Source organism: Cheilinus undulatus, linkage group 8, assembly GCF_018320785.1.
Source record: "Cheilinus undulatus linkage group 8, ASM1832078v1, whole genome shotgun sequence".
Classification (NCBI taxonomy): Eukaryota; Metazoa; Chordata; class Actinopteri; order Labriformes; family Labridae; genus Cheilinus; species Cheilinus undulatus.
The window spans coordinates 5,196,930-5,218,183 of record NC_054872.1 but is presented as its reverse complement, the minus strand read 5'-3'; the positions used below and the strand labels follow the sequence as shown (position 1 = coordinate 5,218,183).

The 21,254-nt window shown below is 39.0% G+C and overlaps 1 protein-coding gene across 9 annotated transcripts; it reads left to right on the top strand.

The window, feature by feature from the left end:
- The first annotated feature begins 975 nt into the window (after nucleotides 1–975).
- On the top strand, nucleotides 976–21,039 carry nod1 (nucleotide-binding oligomerization domain containing 1). 9 transcript variants are annotated; one of them, XM_041793245.1, is made up of 13 exons: nucleotides 986–1,108; nucleotides 3,825–3,985; nucleotides 7,684–7,882; nucleotides 7,965–8,139; nucleotides 10,271–12,080; nucleotides 15,996–16,079; nucleotides 18,140–18,223; nucleotides 18,351–18,434; nucleotides 19,552–19,635; nucleotides 19,709–19,792; nucleotides 19,867–19,950; nucleotides 20,051–20,134; nucleotides 20,516–21,039. In XM_041793245.1, exons 2-13 carry the CDS (start codon nucleotides 3,942–3,944, stop codon nucleotides 20,586–20,588), a joined length of 2,889 nt encoding a protein of 962 aa, XP_041649179.1. In that variant the 5' UTR covers nucleotides 986–1,108; nucleotides 3,825–3,941; the 3' UTR covers nucleotides 20,589–21,039. The 9 variants fall into 9 exon arrangements, with proteins under 9 accessions (XP_041649181.1, XP_041649179.1, XP_041649184.1 ...); XM_041793251.1 differs by lacking the exon at nucleotides 986–1,108 and adding an exon at nucleotides 1,180–1,235 and having other exon boundaries at nucleotides 7,701–7,882; XM_041793246.1 differs by lacking the exon at nucleotides 986–1,108 and adding an exon at nucleotides 1,180–1,235.
- The last annotated feature ends 215 nt before the right edge of the window (nucleotides 21,040–21,254 follow it).

Sequence of the window (21,254 nt, the reverse complement as noted above, 5' to 3'; positions counted from 1 at the left end):
TTTCACACAGGTCCAGATAGGTTTGGATCCCCCCACCCCATAAAAAAATATAATAATAATAACTTTCTTGGGTTCTCTTTGTGAGATATTAAAATTGATTTGATGATCCAAAACATTTAAGCGTGATAAACGTGCAAAAAAAAAATCGGGAATCAGAGAGGGGGCAAATAGTTTTTCACGGTACTGTAAGCCATCTACCAGGACACTTAAGAGCACTTCATTATCCATCTGCTGAGAAACTGATGGAGATACTGATTTCCTTTTCCAGCAGGACTTGGCACCTGCCCACAGTGAAGCCACCAGAAGCAGGTTTGCTGACCGTAGTGTTACTGTGCTTGATCGGCTATGGGCCATTTTTGTGCCATTCTAATATTTTGAGACGGTGTATTTTTAATTGTTGTGAGCTGAAAGTCATTATCATTGTGATTAAACAAAAAAAGTGTTGAAGTATGCTCCTTGTATGAGATGAATCTCGGATTTATAAAAGTGTAACCTGATGAAGTTAATCAGAAAAAAAGGACCTTTCAAATGCTATTCTAAACTTTTGAGATGCACCAGCCTGACTACGGTTATTATAAATGAAGCTCACCAGGTGGCGCTGTGGACTTGTGTTTTGGTCCTCGATGGTTACATCTCTCCAGCCCTTGCCTCACTTTACCAAAACCACATTCTTCAGCGCAACTTGGGAAAAAAAACAGTTATGTCTTGATCATATTATTTCGTCCTTTCCCTCTGGGCCTTTTAAAAGTTTATTTAAGCCTGAGACTGGTTGCAGCAGATGGGGAAATTAGAAACACACATACTGTGATTTTTTTCTTTTTGTTTTGTTTTTTGAGAAAGGTTTTGAAACTATTGGAAATAGCTTACATTCTCACATTTCCGAGGCGACGAGAATGCACCGCGAACAGGTTGTGAAATACCGGAGAGAAATGACGTAATCTAACAGATTACTTTCGCTTCCTTCAACTACAGCTCAAAGAGCAAACAGAGATGAAGTAAACGGACTGACATATTTGACATATTACTACAGCTTTGTCCTGTCAACACTCCTTTTTTTTCACTTTAAAGAGCTTCGTTAACGGTTTTCTGGCTTGAACTCAACACAATGGTAAGATTTACATGTCTTAAGCAGCTTCTCCTTTTAATCCCAGCTCAGCTCGCTATTGTCTGAGAAATGTTAGAGGATGTGCAAAACACACAGCTGATTAGAGACGATGGTAGTGATGCCAACGATGGTGAGTTCAGTGTTTGTTTTCCTCCGTGCATTCCAGATGTTTCTCTGTCAGACCTTCAGTATCAGAGACACGTCTGGAATTATTGGTTCCTAAAATGGATTTATTTATTATGATTATCGATCAAGATTTGACATTTCCATAAAACAATACAAGAATTTAGGGTAAGATTCCCTTCTACTTCTTTGAGGCCAGTATTGATTTTGACAGCTATTTTTAATATTAGTTTTAGTTTTAGTCTTTTAATGAAATGTATTTTAGTTTTAGTCAAATTTTAGTCATTTCTATCCTTTTCAGTTTTAGTCTAGTTTTAGTCGACGAAAACTCAAAACATCTTTGTCTAGTTTAACTCATTCTGACAAAAAGTAAACTTAGTTTTTGTCAGTTTTAGTCATCACAGATCTGTCTTTGTTAGTTTTAGTCTATTTTTTGTCATGGAAAAAATGCTGTTGACGAATAGTTGTAGTAATAGTTTTAGCTGACAAAATTAACACTGAGACGTGTCTATAGTGACAAAAAGAAGTGAGCAAGAAGTCATTTATTTATGTAGTGTTCACTTTTACCAATGTTAAACATTTATTTACAAAACACTAAATAATTGTTCAAATGTGACAGTAACGACATACCAATAATAATTCCTACAGCAGGGGTGACAAATTCAATCAAAGCAGCGGCTGAATCTGAGTATAGGTCTAACCTGAGGGTCTAACATTTATCCATAAACTCATTTTCACCAGTAGTGCATTATGAGGGAAACAGTCTTAGCACTGATGATAAATGATTTAAGATTTTAAAAGATTGAAATAAATTTAAGGCTTAAAATCTGAGCTCAAAAGTCAAACTTGCTGGTTCAAATGGTCAATAACAAAAAAAAATTAAGGCAAAATGATGTTTTCAAAAGGCAAATATATGAGATAGAATGTTAAAATCATCAAATTTAAAGGTCAGAATCTGATATAAAATTCAAAATCATGAGTTCAAAAGGTAAAAATATGAGATATAATTCCAAATCGTGAGTGTAAAAGTCAAAATAAGACTTTCAATTTTAAAATTGTGACTCTAAAAGGTCCAAAATATAGGATAAAACTCAAAATAATGAATTGAAAAGATTAAAATATGAAATAAAATGTCAAAATCCTAAGTGTAAGTCAAGATTGTGAGATGCAAATTTAAAATATGGAATGAAAACACAAATTTCTTTTTCCATATTTCTGATTCTTTTTACTTACTATTATTAGGCTACTCTTTACTTTTTCAGATATTTGTGACTAACTATGCATATTTAAAATCTGGTGTGTAAAACTCAATTACAACAGGGGACATAGTCTGAATTTATGTCTAACCCAAGAGCCTAACAGGGTCAACATCTAGACTATCCATGAATGGTACTAACTAATAAATTAAAGGGAAAACAATCCTAGCACTGATAATAAATGATTTGGAGATTAAAAAAATAATGAAATGTAAGTTTGAAGGCTCAAAACCTGAGATAAAAAGTCAAACACATTATTTCAAATGGTCTAAACACAAACAAAACTTTAAAATGATTTCAAAAGGCAAATATATAAGATAGACATGCAAAATCATGACTTTAAAGGTCAAAATCTTAGATCAAATTCAAACTCAAGAGTTCAGTAGGTCTAAATAAGACTTGAAATCTAAAATTGAGAATCTAAAAGGTCAAAATATGGTATAAAATTCCAGATCATGAGTTTCAATGTCAAAATATGAGACGAAATTCAAAATCATTCGCTTAAAATGTAAAATTATGAATTTAAAAGATCAAAATCTGAAATAAAATGTGTAAATCCTATGTTTAAGCCATAATTTTGAAATGCAAAATTGAAAATCTGGATTGAAAACCCAAATTGACTTCTTTGCCACATTTCTGACTTTTTATCTAATTAATTTCACTTTTTTACATTTTTATGATTTAAGCATATTTTGAATAATTGAGGTGAAGTTTACATTTTTATACTGGAGGAAATCTGCAGACCTCATTCTGGTGGGCCAGTTATAATAAAAACCTAAAATGATCTCGTGGACTGCTTATAACTGTACCACGGCCAGATTTGGCCCCAGAGCCTTGAGTTTGACACCTGTGTCCTGGAGAGTTACAATGAATTGATAATAGGAACAACAATGGCAGAAGGAGGAGGAAGAGTAAACATAATGGATAAAACCTGAAAACTAAAAGAAAGCCTTGTCAAACGGATTTTAAATAATAGATATTGATATTTTTATGTTGACTTTCACACATTTAAATCTCAACCAAACCAGGGTTAGTCTTCTGGTTATGCTTCTCCGGTTGTAAAAGTGTCAGAAATGTGAATTAATACATTTACAACCTATAAAGGATGATATAGTATGTAGTTATTTTCCATTACTGTATGTTGTAAGAATGTAACACATTGTGCAATATACAACCACAAAAATTTCACAGTGTTTTTACAGGGTTTTACTTGAAAAACTGTGACTGTACTGTGAAGAAAGCGTGAACGTTTTTATTATGAATTCATGTCTGTTTCACACCCTACAGTGTTTTAATCCTCAGGCTTTTATGTTCCGGCCTTGTTTTCTAAAAATGTCCAGGGATTTTTGGCCAGTGTGAAACTCCCAGAAACAGCTCACTCACTAATGGAAACTCTGAAGAGCTTCTCTAGGAAGGCCTGACGTGTTGTGTTTGTGGTGCTGGCTGATACTGAGCTCATGGATCGTGTAGGCAGCTGTGACAGCTTTATCACAAGATGCAGGTAAATGGTCTTGATCCATCTTCTGGTTTTGCCATGGACAGAATAATAAGAGCAATCCATCTAGGCCAGGGGTGTCAAGCTCAAGGCCCAGGGGCCAGATCTGGTCCGTGGAATGGTTAAAACAGGCCCGCAAAATTATATTTATTACAACTGGCCCACCAGTATGAGGTCTGAAGATTAACTCCAGTATGAAAATTTAAACTTAAGCCATAAAAACGGGAAAAGTAAAGAGTCGGAATTTTGCATCTCAAGATTATGACTCAAATTTGTGATTTTGGCTTTTTATTTCAAACTTTGACCTTTTTAACTCATAATTTGGACTTTATATGTCATATTTTTATCTTTGAGATTCAAAATTTTAAATTCTAAGTCTTATTTTTACCTTTTCAACTCATTATTTTGGCTTTTTAATCCTGTATTTAGCCCTTTTAAACTCATGATTTCTATTTTTTCTCAGATTTGACATTTCAACTTCATGATTTTGACTTTTTATATCATATTTTTACCTTTTAAATTCATAATTTTGACTTTTTATACTATTTTTTGACCTTTTATATCCATAATTCTAAATTTAAGTCATACCTTTTAAGTTTTTAAGTCATTATTTTGAATTTTAGCTCATATTTTGACATTTTCAACCCCTGGCTTTGGCTTTTTAATTCCATATTTTGAACTGTCAGACTCACAATTTAAAATTTGGAGTCATATTTTGACTTTTGAAGTTATGATTTCAAATTTTATCTAATATTTTGACCTCCCAAACTTATATCAACTTTCTACTCATATATTTGCGCTTTAAAAAAATTATTTTCTATATTTAATATTGTCTTCTGATGCTTAGAACTAATAAGTTGGACTTTATATCTCAGATTTTGAGTTTTTAAACTTGTCATTTTCACTTTTTTGAATTTCTAAATTACTGTTTTTTCATGTTTTATTACCGGTGAAAAATGAGGTTGACAGTTCATGGTTAAATGTTGACCCTGTTAGGCCCTCAGGTTAGACCTAAATCCAGAATCCGGGCCCTGCTGCGATTGAGTTTGACACCTCTGATCTAGGCTTTCCCTTTCTGGGTTAAAATATCCCATCAAAATAACGGCAGAAAGACGGGGTCTGAAGTTATTTTAAAAGCTTTAAATAGAAAAACTGAGTTTAATCGCCATCAGGCCCTAATCAAGTGGTCAGTTAGATACACTAAAAACAAGATTTTTTTTTTTTTTTTTAGAGTTCCTTTTAATTGTATTACAAAAACAGGATTTTTCAGAATTTAACAGTACAACAACAAGCAGAATCTACTCAAAATAAACAAAAGAGGGAAACAGAGAGGAGACAAGTGCGAGGGAGACTGTGTGTATGTGTGTGTGCCTTTACAAACCCCTATTTAAAAAAAAAAAAAATCTGAAATTTCTCTGCCCCTCCCTGAAAAAGACAATGCTGAATCTTTTAACCACAATTTAACAAACACTTTCTGGGCGGAGGCTCTGACCGGACCTTCCTCTTCTTGTTGGACGTATCCTCGTCCTCGTAGTGACTCTCTCTGTCAGCTTTCCTGGCCTCTTCCTCCAGCTCATCCCAGTCTTTACCGCTCTCCTCATCACTGCCCATCGATGCGCTGTATTCAGAGTCCTCAGTTTCTGAGCTGTAGTCCTAGTCGTCTAATTGAGATTTTTTTCTTTTTCCTTGGGGCCAGTGATAACTTTGTTGACTAAACTATGACTAAAAATGTTCATCAACATCCTTTTTTTCCATGAGAAAGACTAGAGTAAGACTAGCTAGAAATAGATCTGTGATGACTAAAACTGACGAGAAGTAAATTTAGTTTTTGTCAAGATGATTAAAACGAGTTTAAAATGCAATTTAGTTTTTGTGGGACATTTAAAATCCAAGATATTTCTCCACTGTGGGTAAATGTCAAAATACAGTGCAGATGTATCTCCTCTACCTCTCAGCTGTAGAGAGCAGGGACCCCAGGATTGCCAGAGCGCTTAGGAAACACTACCATGATTTGGTACCAGATTCAGGCAACTAGACTAAAATGATTTTGAGGTTTTGTCGACTAAAACTTAACAGCATAAAGGGTATAAATGACTCAAAATGGACTAAAACCAAAAGGCATTTAATCTAGAGGCTGGGACTAAAATTAAAAATAGCTGTCAAAGTTAATACTGCTGGGATAGAGACCCTCTGAAAAAGCTCATCATCTGACTTCTGCTAGCACTTTTGGAGTTCCCATCCAAACGTGTTGCAAAATCCAAGCTTATTTTTTAAAACATACGGGAAAAAGGAGAATTTGTGCATGTCTTTATCTGCTGTTGTTCTTTGAGTATTCAGCTTTCATGTGAGGTCACATTTTCATGGACCAAGGAAAGCTTCCTGCTGCTGTATGCATTAAAGGAGCTGATGGTTTTGGTTGCCACTAAAAGGCCATGTGGTGAAAAAAAGAATAGCTGATTATTGCTGCTAAATGCTGTGCTCTTCCTTTAGAGCAGTGGTTCTCATAAAAACAAAGAATATTATTTCAATTACACCATTGCCACTTTATGCCAACTTTGCCAAATTTAAACCCATTTTCATCACTTTCCCCACCAATTCTGCCAATTTTTATACATTTTTGCCACTTAAAACCCATTTTTGTCCATTTTAAAACCTTTCCACCATTTATTTCTGCCTGTTTTAGCCACTTCTAAACCAATTCTGCCTACTATTGCCTCTGTTGACCCATTATTGCTACTGTTAGCCACTGTTTTGCCCATTTTAACCACATTTGATATGCCCAATTCTGCCAAGTTCTGCCTATTTTCTGTCTCAGTTAACCCTTTTTGCCAATTGATAGCTATTTTTTATCCAATTTCATCAAATTTCCATAATTTTTTGCCATTTTATAGTAATTTCAGCCACATTTTAATCTCAGTTTGCCCCTTCAATGCCCATTTGTGCCATTTTAACAGTTTTTCCATTTTTTGCTTATTTCTTGCCACTTGTATCTAATTTTTGCCCTTTACAACCCATTTCTGCTACTTTTAAAATCAGATTTCACCAAGTTTCTGCCACTTTTGCCATTATTAACCCATTTTAGCCATTTTTAACCCATTTAATTCTGTTTTGACATTATCAAGAAGGCTATATACCACACAAACAAATGAATAAAAATATATTAGTTTATTTGATAAGAGTGGTTATTATTCAGGTTAAATATAAAATATGGTTATCATGGCTTAACTTTACAACAGATCATGATTTTTCTGACCTCCATTTTCCCCCAGTTTGGCTGGGCCCCTGAAAGCTCTCCCAGTTATCCCCCCTTATGGGCGACCTTGTCTGCACATGGCTATTCTAGAATGTGCATGGCTGTGTTCAACCACCTTCTGGTACAGTGGGGGTCCCTGGTCTCTGACACCTTTATTTTGGGGGTTTCGGGCTGAAAAGGTTGAGAACCCCTGCTTTAGAAAGCAATACAGTAGCACCAGACCAACTTCTCTTAACCATGTAATCTAATATCATGTTAACCTGGGATAATAGGACTGCCTTTACCTGACAGTTCAGCACCAGAACACTGACTGACAGCTGACAGTGATCCTCATAATACTGCTGAATAACAATAATTATCTAGCGTTAGGCAATTAGCTCTCACCCATAATAAAGAAGTCAAATATAACTTATATCACAGTACAGTGTGTTTAACTTCTATTATCTCACAGAGTTGACTGTTGTACAGTAAACATGGATCCGATAGATGAAGCTCGGCTGTCGTGCCTGAACCTCCTCACCTACCACAGAGAGCTGCTGGTCAGCCAGCTGAGGAGTGTTCAATGCATCCTGGACAATCTGTACGCCTCCGGCTTTATCTGTGAAGAAGATGTGGAGATCGTACAGCAGACTGCCACCAAGCCGGAGCAGGTAGGAATACCATCTTAGAAAAATCTTAGAGTAAATTGATCTCTTTGTAGAGATTTACAAAAGTCATGTTTTCCTTTTCTAGGTGCGCAAAATCCTGGAGCTGGTCCAGTGCAAAGGGGAGGAGGCCTGTGAATTCTTTATTTACATCATTTATAAAGTATGTGATGCATACATAGACCTGCAGCCATGGCTGCAAGAGATCAACTACAACCCAAGCAGTAATGTCACGCTGATTCAAGTGGTCAACACTGATCCCAGTAAGTAAATCACTCATGATGCTTTCTACAACCAAACTATTCCTTTTTTGTCTTTATAGGTTGAATGTCATTTATTGGCTGATAGAATAGTCAGTTACATTTTGTTTGCTAAAACTTTTTCAGTTTGAAGCAAGCTTTAGGAAATAAAAAAAAAACTTCAAGAAAGTGATTTTTATCAGATAATATTGCTAAGAAGAAAGGCAGATTTTTACATGCTACTAGTCAACTAGACTTCTTTTCTTTAAACTGACATCAAAAATGCTCTTTTTGACTCAGAGTTGAAGTCCTGGTTTCCTTAATAAGTCTACAAATAAAGAAATTCAGCTCTTTTAAAGATGAACTGTGGTAATATTTCCAAAAAGCTGAGCTGTTTTTGTACACTGAGGCCAAAGCAGGTCACCACCCATCACTTCCTCCTGACTGTGGGTCACTTTCTTTTCTGTGCTCTAAAGTTTTATAAGTTTACTTGTGCTCTGAGATTCTTACTTCACTATTTAAAACATACACTAAATAAAGTGATCTGGTTAAGACGTATGCACATCCATCAAGAATTTAATCAGAACAGAACCATTCTGGCATGTGCTGAGGTGTCCCCTACAGTCACCTACAGTCTATTGGTGCAGAATCTTGTAAACGGAACACTTGCAGCTTTTAAATCTTAAGAAGCTAATTGTCAGGGTTACTAATGGCCTAGATGTTAGTAAGGATGTCAGTTATAAGCAAAGGGAGTCAGCTCTACATTTGAAAAACATGTATATCAGAAGTAATTTTGGTTATCAGCATTCTCAAGTTTTATGGGTACTGCAGTGTAACGCCACTTTATCATACCACGTGTGCACAAACATAAATCAGTTGTTGCAAGGAGGGACATTAGCTACAAGCACATCAGCATTGTACAGCAAATGATACCAAATCTGCTTACTTTAATGGTCTTTGGGTTGAAAAAAAGCTCAATCAGCTCCAGCTGCTGATGAGAGTAGCATGCAGACTCATAAAATTCACTTTAGCTGGTCTTGCAGGACAGTTCCTCATCCAGTAAAACAGATCTCTAAAAGAGCTTCCAAATTTTGCATCAAGTCCCAGTGATTGAAAATAGCAACCCAACGCTGAAATCTATGTTGACCCCAGCATTAATTAGCTAGCTCAACAAGTTGGCGTACGGTAAAGATGAGTCACAGTTGGCTCAGTGAAATGACTTTTAGCTAAAGAGAAACAATATGTCCTTGTGAGGGCTGCACAGTGGTGCAGGGGTTAGCACTGTTGCCTCACAGCAAGACGAGCCAGTCTGCTTACCGGTCAGAGCCTTTCTGTGCGGAGTTTGCATGTTCTCTCCCTGCATGCGAAGGTTCTCTTCGGGTACTCAGGCTTCCTCCCACCACCAAAGACATGCTCGTTAAATTAATTGGGGACTCTAAATTGCCCTTAAGTATGAGTGTGAGCATGCCTGGTTGTCTGTCTCTATATGTCAGCCCTGCGATTAACTGGTGACCAGTCCAGGGTGTACCCCTCCTCTCACCCAATGACAGTAGTCGGATTACAAACAATAAGTCAAAATAATCCTTGATTAAAAAAGTACAAAGAGCTCACATTTAAGGTGCAGGAGTTGAGGTCACATTAACAATGTAAAAACAAAGGCAGTATGTTAACAGTTAAGACCCCCCTGTTAAACCTAACCTGTGGAATCACTGATGAACAGCAGTAAATAATGGTGTCATCTGCATAAAAATATCCCAATCATTTGACAAGTTATCACACAGATATGGGTCCTAAGACTGGACCTTGGGGCACACCTTTGGAGACCTCCAGGAAAGAAGGTGGATCCAGCCATCGGAACATGACAGACAGTTGGTGAACCAGGATGCCTCTTGTTTTGGTGTGCCAATATGTCAAACACTTGCATTGTGGCTCCTTTTCCCACGTCCTTCCCCATTCTCGCTTTGATTCTGGTATTACTATCCTGTCTAAGGAAAGCATTAAAGCCCCCTACCTCCTCAATCAAAACACACTAATGGACAACAGATCAGTTTTTACATTGATTTTAGTTTTCTGGACCTAAAACATAAATTTATAAATGACCAGAACTGACATAAGTCTTCATTTTACCTATAACTGATTGTTTGTCACCTCTCAGTCAGCAGGTATTGTGAAAAGTTGAGGCATGAGACGAGCCGGGACACCAGCTTCATCATGTCGTACGGCCAGAAAGAGGAGACCCGCCTGGAGGATCTGTACACCGACACACTGATGGAACTGTTAAATGATTCAAATGAAAGTTTGGGCTTCTTGGAGAGTCTGAACCAGCTCCTGGATGAAGAGGCAATCTTCAACCCCCACGGTGATACCATCTATGTCACGGGCGATGCTGGTGTGGGAAAATCCATCCTCCTGCAGAAGCTGCAGAACCTTTGGTCCAAAAAGGAGCTAAAAACGAACGCCATTTTCTTCTTTAAGTTCCGTTGTAGGATGTTCAGCAGCTTCAGGGATGCAGAGCAGATCTCCCTCAGAGACCTTTTGTTCAAACATAACTGTTACCCCGACCATGACCCTGATAGTGAGGTGTTTGACTACATCCTGCGCTTCCCAGAGAGGGTTATATTCACATTTGATGGTTATGATGAGATCCAGGATGATCTAGACTCGATCAGTGTGCCTGAAATGGTGTCCCCAGAAGAGAAGGCACACCCACTCCAACTGCTCATCAGCCTGCTCTGTGGGAAACTCCTCAAAGGTTCACAGAAAGTGCTGACAGCCCGGACAGGCATTGAGATCCAGACTAAGGTGATCAGAAAGAAGGTGGCTTTACGGGGGTTCTCCCCTGATCATCTTAAGACCTACCTTAATCTTCATTTCAAGGAGCAGGAGCACAGGAAGCTGGTGACGGTTCAGCTGGATGCTAGCCCTCACCTCTGTGGCCTCTGCTCCACCCCTCTGTTCTGCTGGATCGTCTTCAAGAGCTTCAGCCACCTGCACAGCATGCACGATAGTTTTCTACTCCCTGACATGACCATCACCCTCACAGACATTTTTCTCATGCTGTGTGAGGTGTTCCTCAGCCGCTCCACCCCTGCGCCATCTCTGCTGAAGAAAAGCGCCCGCTGTGCCTCAGACACACTGAAAGGAGGACTTAAGCCTCTCACAGCATTCGCTAAGCTAGCACTTAAAGGGATGGAGAGGGGAAGCTTCATCTGCAGCCAAGAGGAGCTCTCTGCGTGTGGCCTGGCAGAAGATGACCTGCCTTTAGGCTTTCTCAGACCTGTCAGTGAGTACGATGCCAGTGGAAGTCCTGAAATATTTGAGTTCCTTCATGTAACACTCCAGTCATTCTTGGCAGCATTTGCTCTCATATTAGACGAGCAAGTCGCCCCCAGCTCCATCCTGAAGTTCTTCACTGAGTGCAGCAGAAAGAAAGAAGCATCCTGTCAACTTTTTGACTTCTGTATCAGTGGTTCTACAAAGCCCAGTGAGAAGCAGCCGTTTGCTACTAATGAGCATCTTCAGTTCACTAACCTGTTCCTGTGTGGGCTGCTCTCAAAGGCTCGCACCGGCCTGATGGAGCAACTGGTGTCTCCAGTGTTATTGAAAAAGAAACGAGTCTTGCTTAAATCTTACCTCTCCACCAGTATAAAGTCCCACCTTCGTGGCCTATCCCCCTACAGCAGCAGTGAGGGCAAGAAAGTTCACGTTTTACCCAACTTCCTGTGGATCCTGAGGTGTATCTTCGAGACTGGAAGCAAAGATATTGCCCAAATGACAGCCAAAGGCATCACAGCCAGCCTCATTAAGCTGGGACACTGTAACGTGTTCTCAGGCGACTGCACCGCCATCAACTTTGTGCTGCAGCACCGTAAGAAACTCCTGGGGCTGGACATGGACAACAACAATATCAGTGACTACGGGGTGAAGCAGTTGCAGCCCTCGTTTTCTAAAATGACAGTAGTGAGGTAAGGATCGAGAGCTGGGCAATCGAGGTTCAATTTCAATCACAACTCCAGCTTCCATGATCACAAAAACATGATAAAAGGGATGAGATGATTACAGTGCTACATGCCATGCAACATCTGCCCATATATGGTTTTTTATTTGGTAAATGATACAGTGATTTTATTTGTTGACCAAAAAAGCAATTCTTTTGTTTATTCATTGTCATTTTTTATGCATTTACAAAAAGAGTGTTGTGTGAGGCTAAGTGAAGTTAAAAAAAAATGATTAGCTAATTTTACAAAGCCAAAGCAGGGATGATAGTGTTCCGGCACCGTGCTGGATTTCCGGCGTGGCGGCGTTTGGCTGCTGTGAAAAAAACTACTTTTGTGAGCTTGTTTATGCGGGACAGCCTGACGTCAAGTCCCGAGTCAATAAAGATAACTGGCACTGTCCGGTGTTTCTACTAGCTTACTTCTCCATTTGCCTCGTCCTCTCCAATTACGCACTGATGGTCGCAGTGTGTTGGCTGTCAGTTAGAGGACAGACCGCTCAGTCTGCGTTGACTTCTGATTAAAGATTAATGTATTAAAAAAGGCTTTTTTTTCTCCACTAATATTGTAGCTGCTTCTTTTATGTTAACACACTAATACATGTCTGAATGTAGCATACAGTTCTGATATGACACGGACAGACAGCAGTGTGACGGAGAGATGAGGGGGAGAGAGAGACAGGAGCATGGAGGAGTGTGTTTATTGTTAGGGTAAAGACGCAGTTTGGAGATAGATTTTTTAAATCACCAGTGAACTCCTATAGTCCTCATATTATCATTACACTGAGAGAAGAGAGGGATTTATTCATTTAGATTAGCTCTATAAACATCAGAACCCAGTGTGATACAACAATATGGATCAAACTCTTAACAGTGCTTAATGAGTGTTTAATAATGTTTGGAGTAGTTTCCTATTACTTGGAGTATAAGTAGATATATAAGTGGTGTCGAAACTGTGGCCTGTGGGCCAACTGTGGTCCTTGGTCCTTTTGAATTGGCTTGTAAGGAATCCATTAAAAAGACCCACATAAGGACATAAAGCTTTACTATATTTCTTAGTTTGACCAGGAATGCACGATATTGGGGTTTGTATAATATGGGGATATTTACAAATTAAATTTAGCCGATATCAATACCAATATATAAATGTAGTTTAGACCTAACACTTCAGTCCTTGAAACACAGTTTAAGGATGAACAAAGAAACATACTTCAGTCTCTAGAACACACTAAAGTTTAAGTAAATAGGATGAACACAGAAAAAGACTTCAGCTGTCTGTTGGTCCTGCCAAAAGTAGAAAAAAAAAGATGAATACAAACAAAAGGATTCCGGCAGCAAATAGCAGCACAAACTGAGCTCATTTGCTCCTCTGTCTGATCTCAAAGTCTGATTTCCAGATCATACTGCTCTACTCATCTTCAAGCACCACACTTCTGTAAAGTTAGTCAGCTTCCAGCAGTTTGCTATTGTTTTGTGTCTGAATGTGGAGATTAACCATCAGCGTCTCTCTTCTCTGTGATTGGCTGTTTGCTTTGGTAGACATTAATGAGAGCTATAATTTAGGCTGTTTTGGTTTTGTATTTCACTACATTCACTTACTGAGCATATATTTTAGTTACATGTTGGTTTTAGAGATGTAACAAACATTTTATATATTGTGCTAAAGGTTTTTTTTCTGTGCTACAAGATTGTCAACCTCTGTAGCACCAGCGCTATGGGCAAAAAAAGTTTACGTGCAGCCCTGCTTTAATGAATGGTTGCTAATCAGTTGTTATTGTACAACAGCTAGAAGAAGCCTCACATGCCCCCCATAACATTGTAACCATTAACTTTTACTATATTGCAGTCAGATCCAGTACTTTTGTCGCTGTTGGCCTTCCTATGTATACGTCCCCCACCCGGGAAAAAGTTCAGGCTCAGGATTTTTTTTTCACTATCAGCCATGCAAAGTTAGCCATAAGCTAACTAGCAAAGTTTGCTGCAAGATCTCCAGCATCAGTGGTGTCAAACTTATTTCATGTTGTGGGGCCACTTTTTCAAATTAATCCAACATAAAAACTGCAATATCCCTTTTCAACCATCCATCCATTTTCTATACCACTCATTCCATTGGGGGTTGCGGGAGGGGGCTGGAGCCTATCCCAGCTGTCATTGGCCGAGAGGCGGGTACACCCTGGAGTGGTCACCAGTCAATCACAGGGCTGACATAGAGACAAACAACCAGGCATGCTCATACTCACACCTACGACCAGTTTAGAGTGATCAGTTAACCTAATGAGCATGTCTTTGGTGCTCTGAGAGAATCCATGCATGCACAGGGAGAACATGCAAACGCCGCACAGAAAGGCCCTGACTGGGAAGTGACCAGGGACCTTCTTGCTAACAGTGCTAACCCATGTGCTGCCGTGCAGCCCTCAATATCACTTTAACATCACTATTCAGGCCCAGCAACACTTGAAATTTAGCTCAGGTTCCTCCAATTTCCCTTAATCTTTGCTCTACATCTTGATTTGAGTCCACCTCTTGTAAATATTACTGGTTGGACATGATTTTGAAAGGGCTGCACAGAGGTGCAGGAGTTAGTGCTGTTGCCTCACAGCAAGAAGGTTCCTTATTTGCTTACCCGTCAGGGATTTTCTGTGCAGAGTTTGCATGTCCTGTGTTCTCTCCAGGTACTCTGGCTTTCTCCCACCAACAGAGTCATGCTGGTTAGGTGGTGACTCTAATTTGCCCATAGGTGTGAGTGTTAGCATGCCTGGTTGTCCGTCTCTACATGTCAGCTCTGTGATTGACTGGCTAGTTCAGGGTGTACCCCACCTCTCGGCCAATGACAGCTGGGATAGGCTCCAGCCACCCGTGGCCCCCAACGGGGTAAGTGGTATAGAAAATGGATGGATGGTTTTCGAAAGGCCTCTCTGTAGAAGCTGAGAATGAATATCAGAGCGACAAACAAGCCATGAGGTCAAGGAAACTACCTTACAGGTTTATTGCAAGGCACAGAACTGGGAAAGGCTTTTTTTGCTCTTATCTGCATCGCCAGTTTTTAGGCCTTCTTCAGAGAGGTGTGTGCCTTTTTTAAATCATGTCCAATCAGTTTAATTTAGCACAGGTGGACTCCAGTCAAGATGTAGAAACATCTCAGCAAAGATCCAGAGAAATAGGAGGAACCTGAGCTACATTTACAGTGTTTTGCAAAGGGTCAAATGAGAGAAGAAATGAATTGAAACGACTGCAGCATCAGGCTGCAACATAACAAAATTGAAAAATGTGTAGGTGGTTTAAATACTCTCTCAATGCACTGTATTTAGGATGTTATTTTGATTTAAATGGCTCAATGATAGATTCATACTCTGCTTACTTTTCTCCCAACCTCAGTTTCATTTTAAAGCACGAATGTTTCCTTGTTTTACATTTTCAATCATCAATATATAACACAGTTTTGACTAATCACATGATAAAAAGCTGATTTGTTCAAGTAAAAGTGTAGCTTTTTTAAAAGCCCACCACACTGGATTAATAAAACGCCCATTGATTTAATTAGGACATTGAAAGGGGAAGCGACAGGGAGGGTGGAGTGCACCAGCATGGAAAGAGGAGCAAAGTCATCATTAACTTTCTAACTTACTCTGCAGGTTTTACACTTCCAACAATGTTTTTTTCTGAAGCAGTTTGTTATGATGATGATGAAGCAGTGAAAATTCTGTTCCTTCTTTTTTTTTTTAAATTTTGCTATGGGTTCATCACCAGAGTTTTAAAGAAGCTTTAAGGGGTGGAGTCAGCTCTATCCCTTAATGATGGACATGCAGTTCAGCCGGGGTTTGCAGAAAGCCTCGATTAATGTTATTCAGACAGATTTAACTCATATAATCAAACTTCTCTTCTTCAGGTTATGTGTCAATCACCTTTCTGACTGCAGCATTGAGGTTCTGGCAGAGGAGCTGTGTAAGCACAAAGTTGTCGAGGTTTTAGGGTGAGTTAACATGCTGTTCTAGTTTACACACTCCTAAATATCCTTTATCCAGCCACTCTCAAGGAAAAATTGAGACAGCTACATGTTCCTTTAAGTCAGAAGCTGTACACATGGAGCCATTAGTTTGCTCTTTACTAGGACCAGACAATTAATAGCAAATTAGATTAAATTGCAGTATGGCCAGCTGCAATTTAAAAAAAATTAATACATTAATCTTTTGAAGGAGCAGGAATTTTGTGCATATTATGCAAACATTCAAGTGTCATTTTTTCTGATTGGTTTACAAAACCCTCCTTTTTGGTGTTGCATGTTATGCATGTTTTTCTTAATCAAAGCAAGAGTTACACAAAAATGATTATCCCCTTCAATAAAGCAATTGATATCAAATTTGCAATAGAAGCAAAAACAATTGCGATTACATTTTTTGAATTGTTCTGCCCTAGTTCATTCTATTTATGAAGCTTAGCATTAGAAGTCGTGAACAGCTGACGACCAGCTGATACCAATCCCACCCCGACCCCCCAGTTCCCACAGCCAATCACAGCCCTTTCTTTCAACACAGCAGTGTTCTTAAATACAATGTACTTCTCACTAATCCCTGCTTGCATTGATACTGATGTATCACACTGTTGCTGCTTCTGGGAAAGCTTCACCTCCTCCACCCCAGCCTCCTCCTTTATAGCTTAAAGCTTGTTGCACCTTCATATTCAGATTCAACGCTAACTGCAACAGGGACCAGAAGTAAATAAATAACACCAGCTGAAAGTGTGTATTATAATCTGTGCTATTTCTCTATCCTTTCTCCTTTTTCCACCTCAGTCAGTCATTACTGTGTATCCAGAAATAAACTTGTATTAACAACAGTGCGCTGTGGAACAGTAGGAACTCTGCATGAACTACTTTAGAATCAAACATACTTGACCCTAATATCTGACTCTGCTGCCATGTGTGCCTCTTATCTCCTATCAGAAAGAATGTAAGCAGAAACTGTATAGTTTGGAAAGAAAACATTCAAACTGAAAATGAGCTCAAGCATTAGAGGAGCAGCAATGAGTTTGAAATATCATTTATTTTACAGTGTGTGCACATTAATGTGGGACACCTTTAAATAAATCAGCTCATAGAGAAAGTTTACAGACAGACTCTCCTCTTCTCACTGTACTGAGAGGAAGTTTATCTGTCTGTGTAGTCTGTTACCAAACCTGTTTGACTGTGAACTGTTTTTGCTGCTGTACAGTGAAAGGTCTCTGCAGCAGAGAGTGTGTAGTACATGTCTGGCATTGAGAAGTTTTGATTTTTAGCACAAAAATTGTCCAACATATTTAATCCTGCTGTCAGACAGAGCAGAATCAGCATATGAAGATGTTTCTCTAGTGTTTTAAAAATGTTTGGACCTTTCTTTTGAAAGGGTGAGAACGAGCACATAGGGATGACAGAGAGATTTTCATCACGCATGGGAATTTAGTGAAAATAAACACAACATTGGTCCTGATATAATTTGATACACCTGTGAAAGAGTGTAAAGAACACTGTAGCGTCTAATAAGAGACCAGTGTTGCCTTGTATAAACAGCTATGATGATGTGCAATGGTCAGTAATATCCGTGCCCATAGTCCAGGGAAAGCCCTGGGATGACAAAATTAGGGGGCGGTTTTCTGTCTGTATATAATCAGCGCTGATTGTTTAGAGGATTCGCTATAAAAGAGGAGCTATTTATGGGCGCAATTCTCATGCTAAAGTCTGAGCAAATATTTTAGTGGATCTGCCCCGCAGTGTCTAAGTTGCTGTATAAGAGATCTAAGTAAAAAAAAAAAATAGCTTAATTAATATCTCACTTTATCTGTTCTCAGGTGAAGATAACATGCTTTTTTAAAGACATGAAGAATTAAAAGACCCAGTGCTTCAGTGCCATGTTGTAGTTAAAGGAATCTGCCACTGCTTTAAGCTTATTTTGCCCTCCAGGTCACAGCATGGTCATGTGACTGAAAGCTATGGATCTGACCTTTGCTAAAGTGTGTGAACCCTCTGAGTCATAACCTTCATTTCACTTTTGTCCTCAGGCTTTACAGCAATCACATCACTGACGTCGGAGCAAAGCTAGTGGCTCAGATAATTGAAGAGTGTCCGAAGCTGCGAGTCGTCAAGTACATTTCAAATTTTCATTTTTATTATTTTTATTATTTCGGCATTCTATTTAATTTGAATCTCAGAAGTTATACCATAAATATGCTCTTGTTCAATTTATCTGATAATGTTGACTCTTGTCTTAAGGATTGGTAAAAACAAGATCACTGCTGTTGGTGGGAGGTTTTTGGCCCAGGCCATACAGAAGAGCACTTCTATATTTGATGTTGGGTAAGAATGATGTATAACTTGTGTGAATTTGTAGATCAGACACTTTAATACAGGAGCATGCTGTTTTAAATTACTTTGAAAACTACTTTGTAAAAGGTAAAGTTTAAAGAGGAATTTTGTCATTTTTTAACACTTATTTTATATTATTTTCGGTGGTTAATAAGCATTAAAAGTTTTTGGTGTTTTCCATAAGACTGTCTTAGGGAGATAGAGATCCAATAAAATGAAATAAAAATTAACTGTCAGTAGTTATTGAATTGCAAAATATTTAATCAGCCATTCTGGTGCTGAATGAATCGTGTGTGGTCAATCTACTGCCCAGCCTTTCTCCTGAGGGTGTCTGGGCTCAGCCTTAGAGATAGGGTGAGGAGTTCAGACACTTGAGGGAAACTACTCTTCAAAAGGAGCCAGTTGAGGTGGTTCAGGCATCTGATCAGGTGACCCCCCTGTGTCTGGGTTGACTTGCTTAGCCTGCTGCCACCACCACGTTTGTAATTGAGAAGGCAGCTTCAGGTAGTCTTAAAATAAATACAAACACTATTAACAAATGTGTCATATAACGAAACGTAACCCAAAATAATCACATCGCACACTTGAAGATTATTGGGACAAATAATCATAGTGACAAGCCTCGACTCTGGACATGCCCCTGGCTTAAAACTGTGCAGTGTTTGGCCAGCTGAAGTCGAACTTGTCTTGTCTCAATCAATCAAATTTCTCAAAACTGGATTAACACCCCTAGATGAAGCAGCTGGAGGTTGATTTTCTCCTGCATGTATACTCAGTAAAGCCCACACTGCCGAGGCGTTGTCTGGTGCTCCACATCTCTGCTACAGGCTTTCTCCTACAAGTTGAATGGCTAAAAGCTTTGAAAGAGACGGAGGGTCAGTCAGTCTCTCTCCCTCCTCCTCTCTTGATCAGCTTACAGAGCTCCACAGTCTACACATTTAATCGGTTAGTAGGCGACGTGTTATACACATTGATCTCATATCCAGGAAGTCAGCATTAGTTAGCATTGTTATCTTCCTTGGTAAGAAGTAAACCACCTCAAGTTAACCCTGAAGTTACCTTGATGAGCTTACACCCCTTATGACAGTTTTAGTGTTTGCTTTTACAGGATGTGGGGGAACAACATTGGGAATGAGGGAGCTGAAGCATTTGCAGAAGCTCTGAGACAACATCCAAGCCTAACCAACCTCAGGTGAGTGGACAGATTCCTGTAAAGATCATTTCACTGACCAAATCTCAGTCACTGACATTTCTCTGTGCTGTAGCCTCTCAGCCAATAACATCACATCTGCAGGAGGACGGAGCCTGGCAGAAGCACTGAAAGAGAACACTGTGCTCAGGATATTCTGGTGGGTAATTCTCTTCTTTAGCATTTTTAGATGTCATTGCAGAGCTGCCCTCTCTTACATTATGTCCTGTTTAGGTTAGTGCAGAACGAGCTGACTGATGATGCTGCACCAAACCTGGCTGAGCTGATCCAGGCAAACACAGGTTTAAGCCACCTCTGGTAGGGGAAAACACACATCGATTCTCCTAAATGACATCACTGAAGAGAGCTGCTGGTCACGTATTGATTTAATTCACCTGCTTTGTTCATTTATCTACAGGTTAATCAACAACCAGTTCACTGTGGACGGCATCAGAAAGCTGTCAGAGGCCCTGACTCACAACACAGCACTCAAAGAGATCTGGTAAGGATCAAACACACTGTGGCTTTTAGGTATGTTATTAACTTTTAGAAAATGTCAGTACAGGTTCGACTTAGTAAGTGACACCCCCACCCCCACCTGATGTTGAAATGTTGTTCTTTCAGATCAGTCATGGAAAAACCACACATTCATCCTGTCAAAATGTTTATTTACAGAATTGCACCACCTCATTTTGAACCTCAGAAATACTTGCACAGTTTTGGATTTTTATCTGGGTATTCAGTTTATTGGGGTTTACATTTTTATGTCAGTCCTTGTGTGAGGTTTGGTTTGAACTTAAACAGCAAATTAAATTGTTGCGTTAGTCTTCCTATAGCTGTATGATAACAAATAGATGTCTGATGTCTGTTCATGTTCTTGCAGTGTGAAAGGAAACCAGCTCTCTGAGGAGGAAGAGAAAGTGTTCGTGGCAGAGAAAAGGCTGCGCTTTCACTGACTGGACACTCATCAGTCACGTGTGCTGTGTCATTATTGTATATGAACTGGTTCTACATGAAACTGTTTCTATTTATTACATCATTATTTGTGGATGAATTTGTCTTTGCACTCATGAAACTGAATGTCAAGGGGGTGTCGTTAGCTAACATTTTGTCAAATATTTTACAGTTTTGCATAACCTGATAAAAAAGGAAGTGGAGTAACAGGAAGCACACAAACCAATGACTTCCCTCTTTTAAAACCTCTGGGTGTATGCATTACTCTGACTTTATCAATAACTGTATCCTTTTTAATATTTGACTGGTAGTGGAGGTGTGGTTTTCACATGGCTAACTGAATGTGTCAAAGTCTATTTTATAATGATGAATGAAAAAATACTTTTTTATCCCATGTTGTAATTTTGTGAAAGTTCTCTGTGTAGAAACACACCAATAAAAGCTACTGATGGACCCAAAGTGATGATTCTTTAAAAACCTAGAATAAAGTTCCTGATTTGGCTCTTGAGGTCCCTCCCACAGAGCAGAGACATGATCACTGGGTAAAGCTCTGACCTTTAATTGCTTAACCTCTGTATGCAATAGTGGGGCGCCAACACGCAAACATTTTCAGACAATTTTAGTTAATAAATCTGATTTAACAGAAGAGGAATTATGAACTCTTTTAA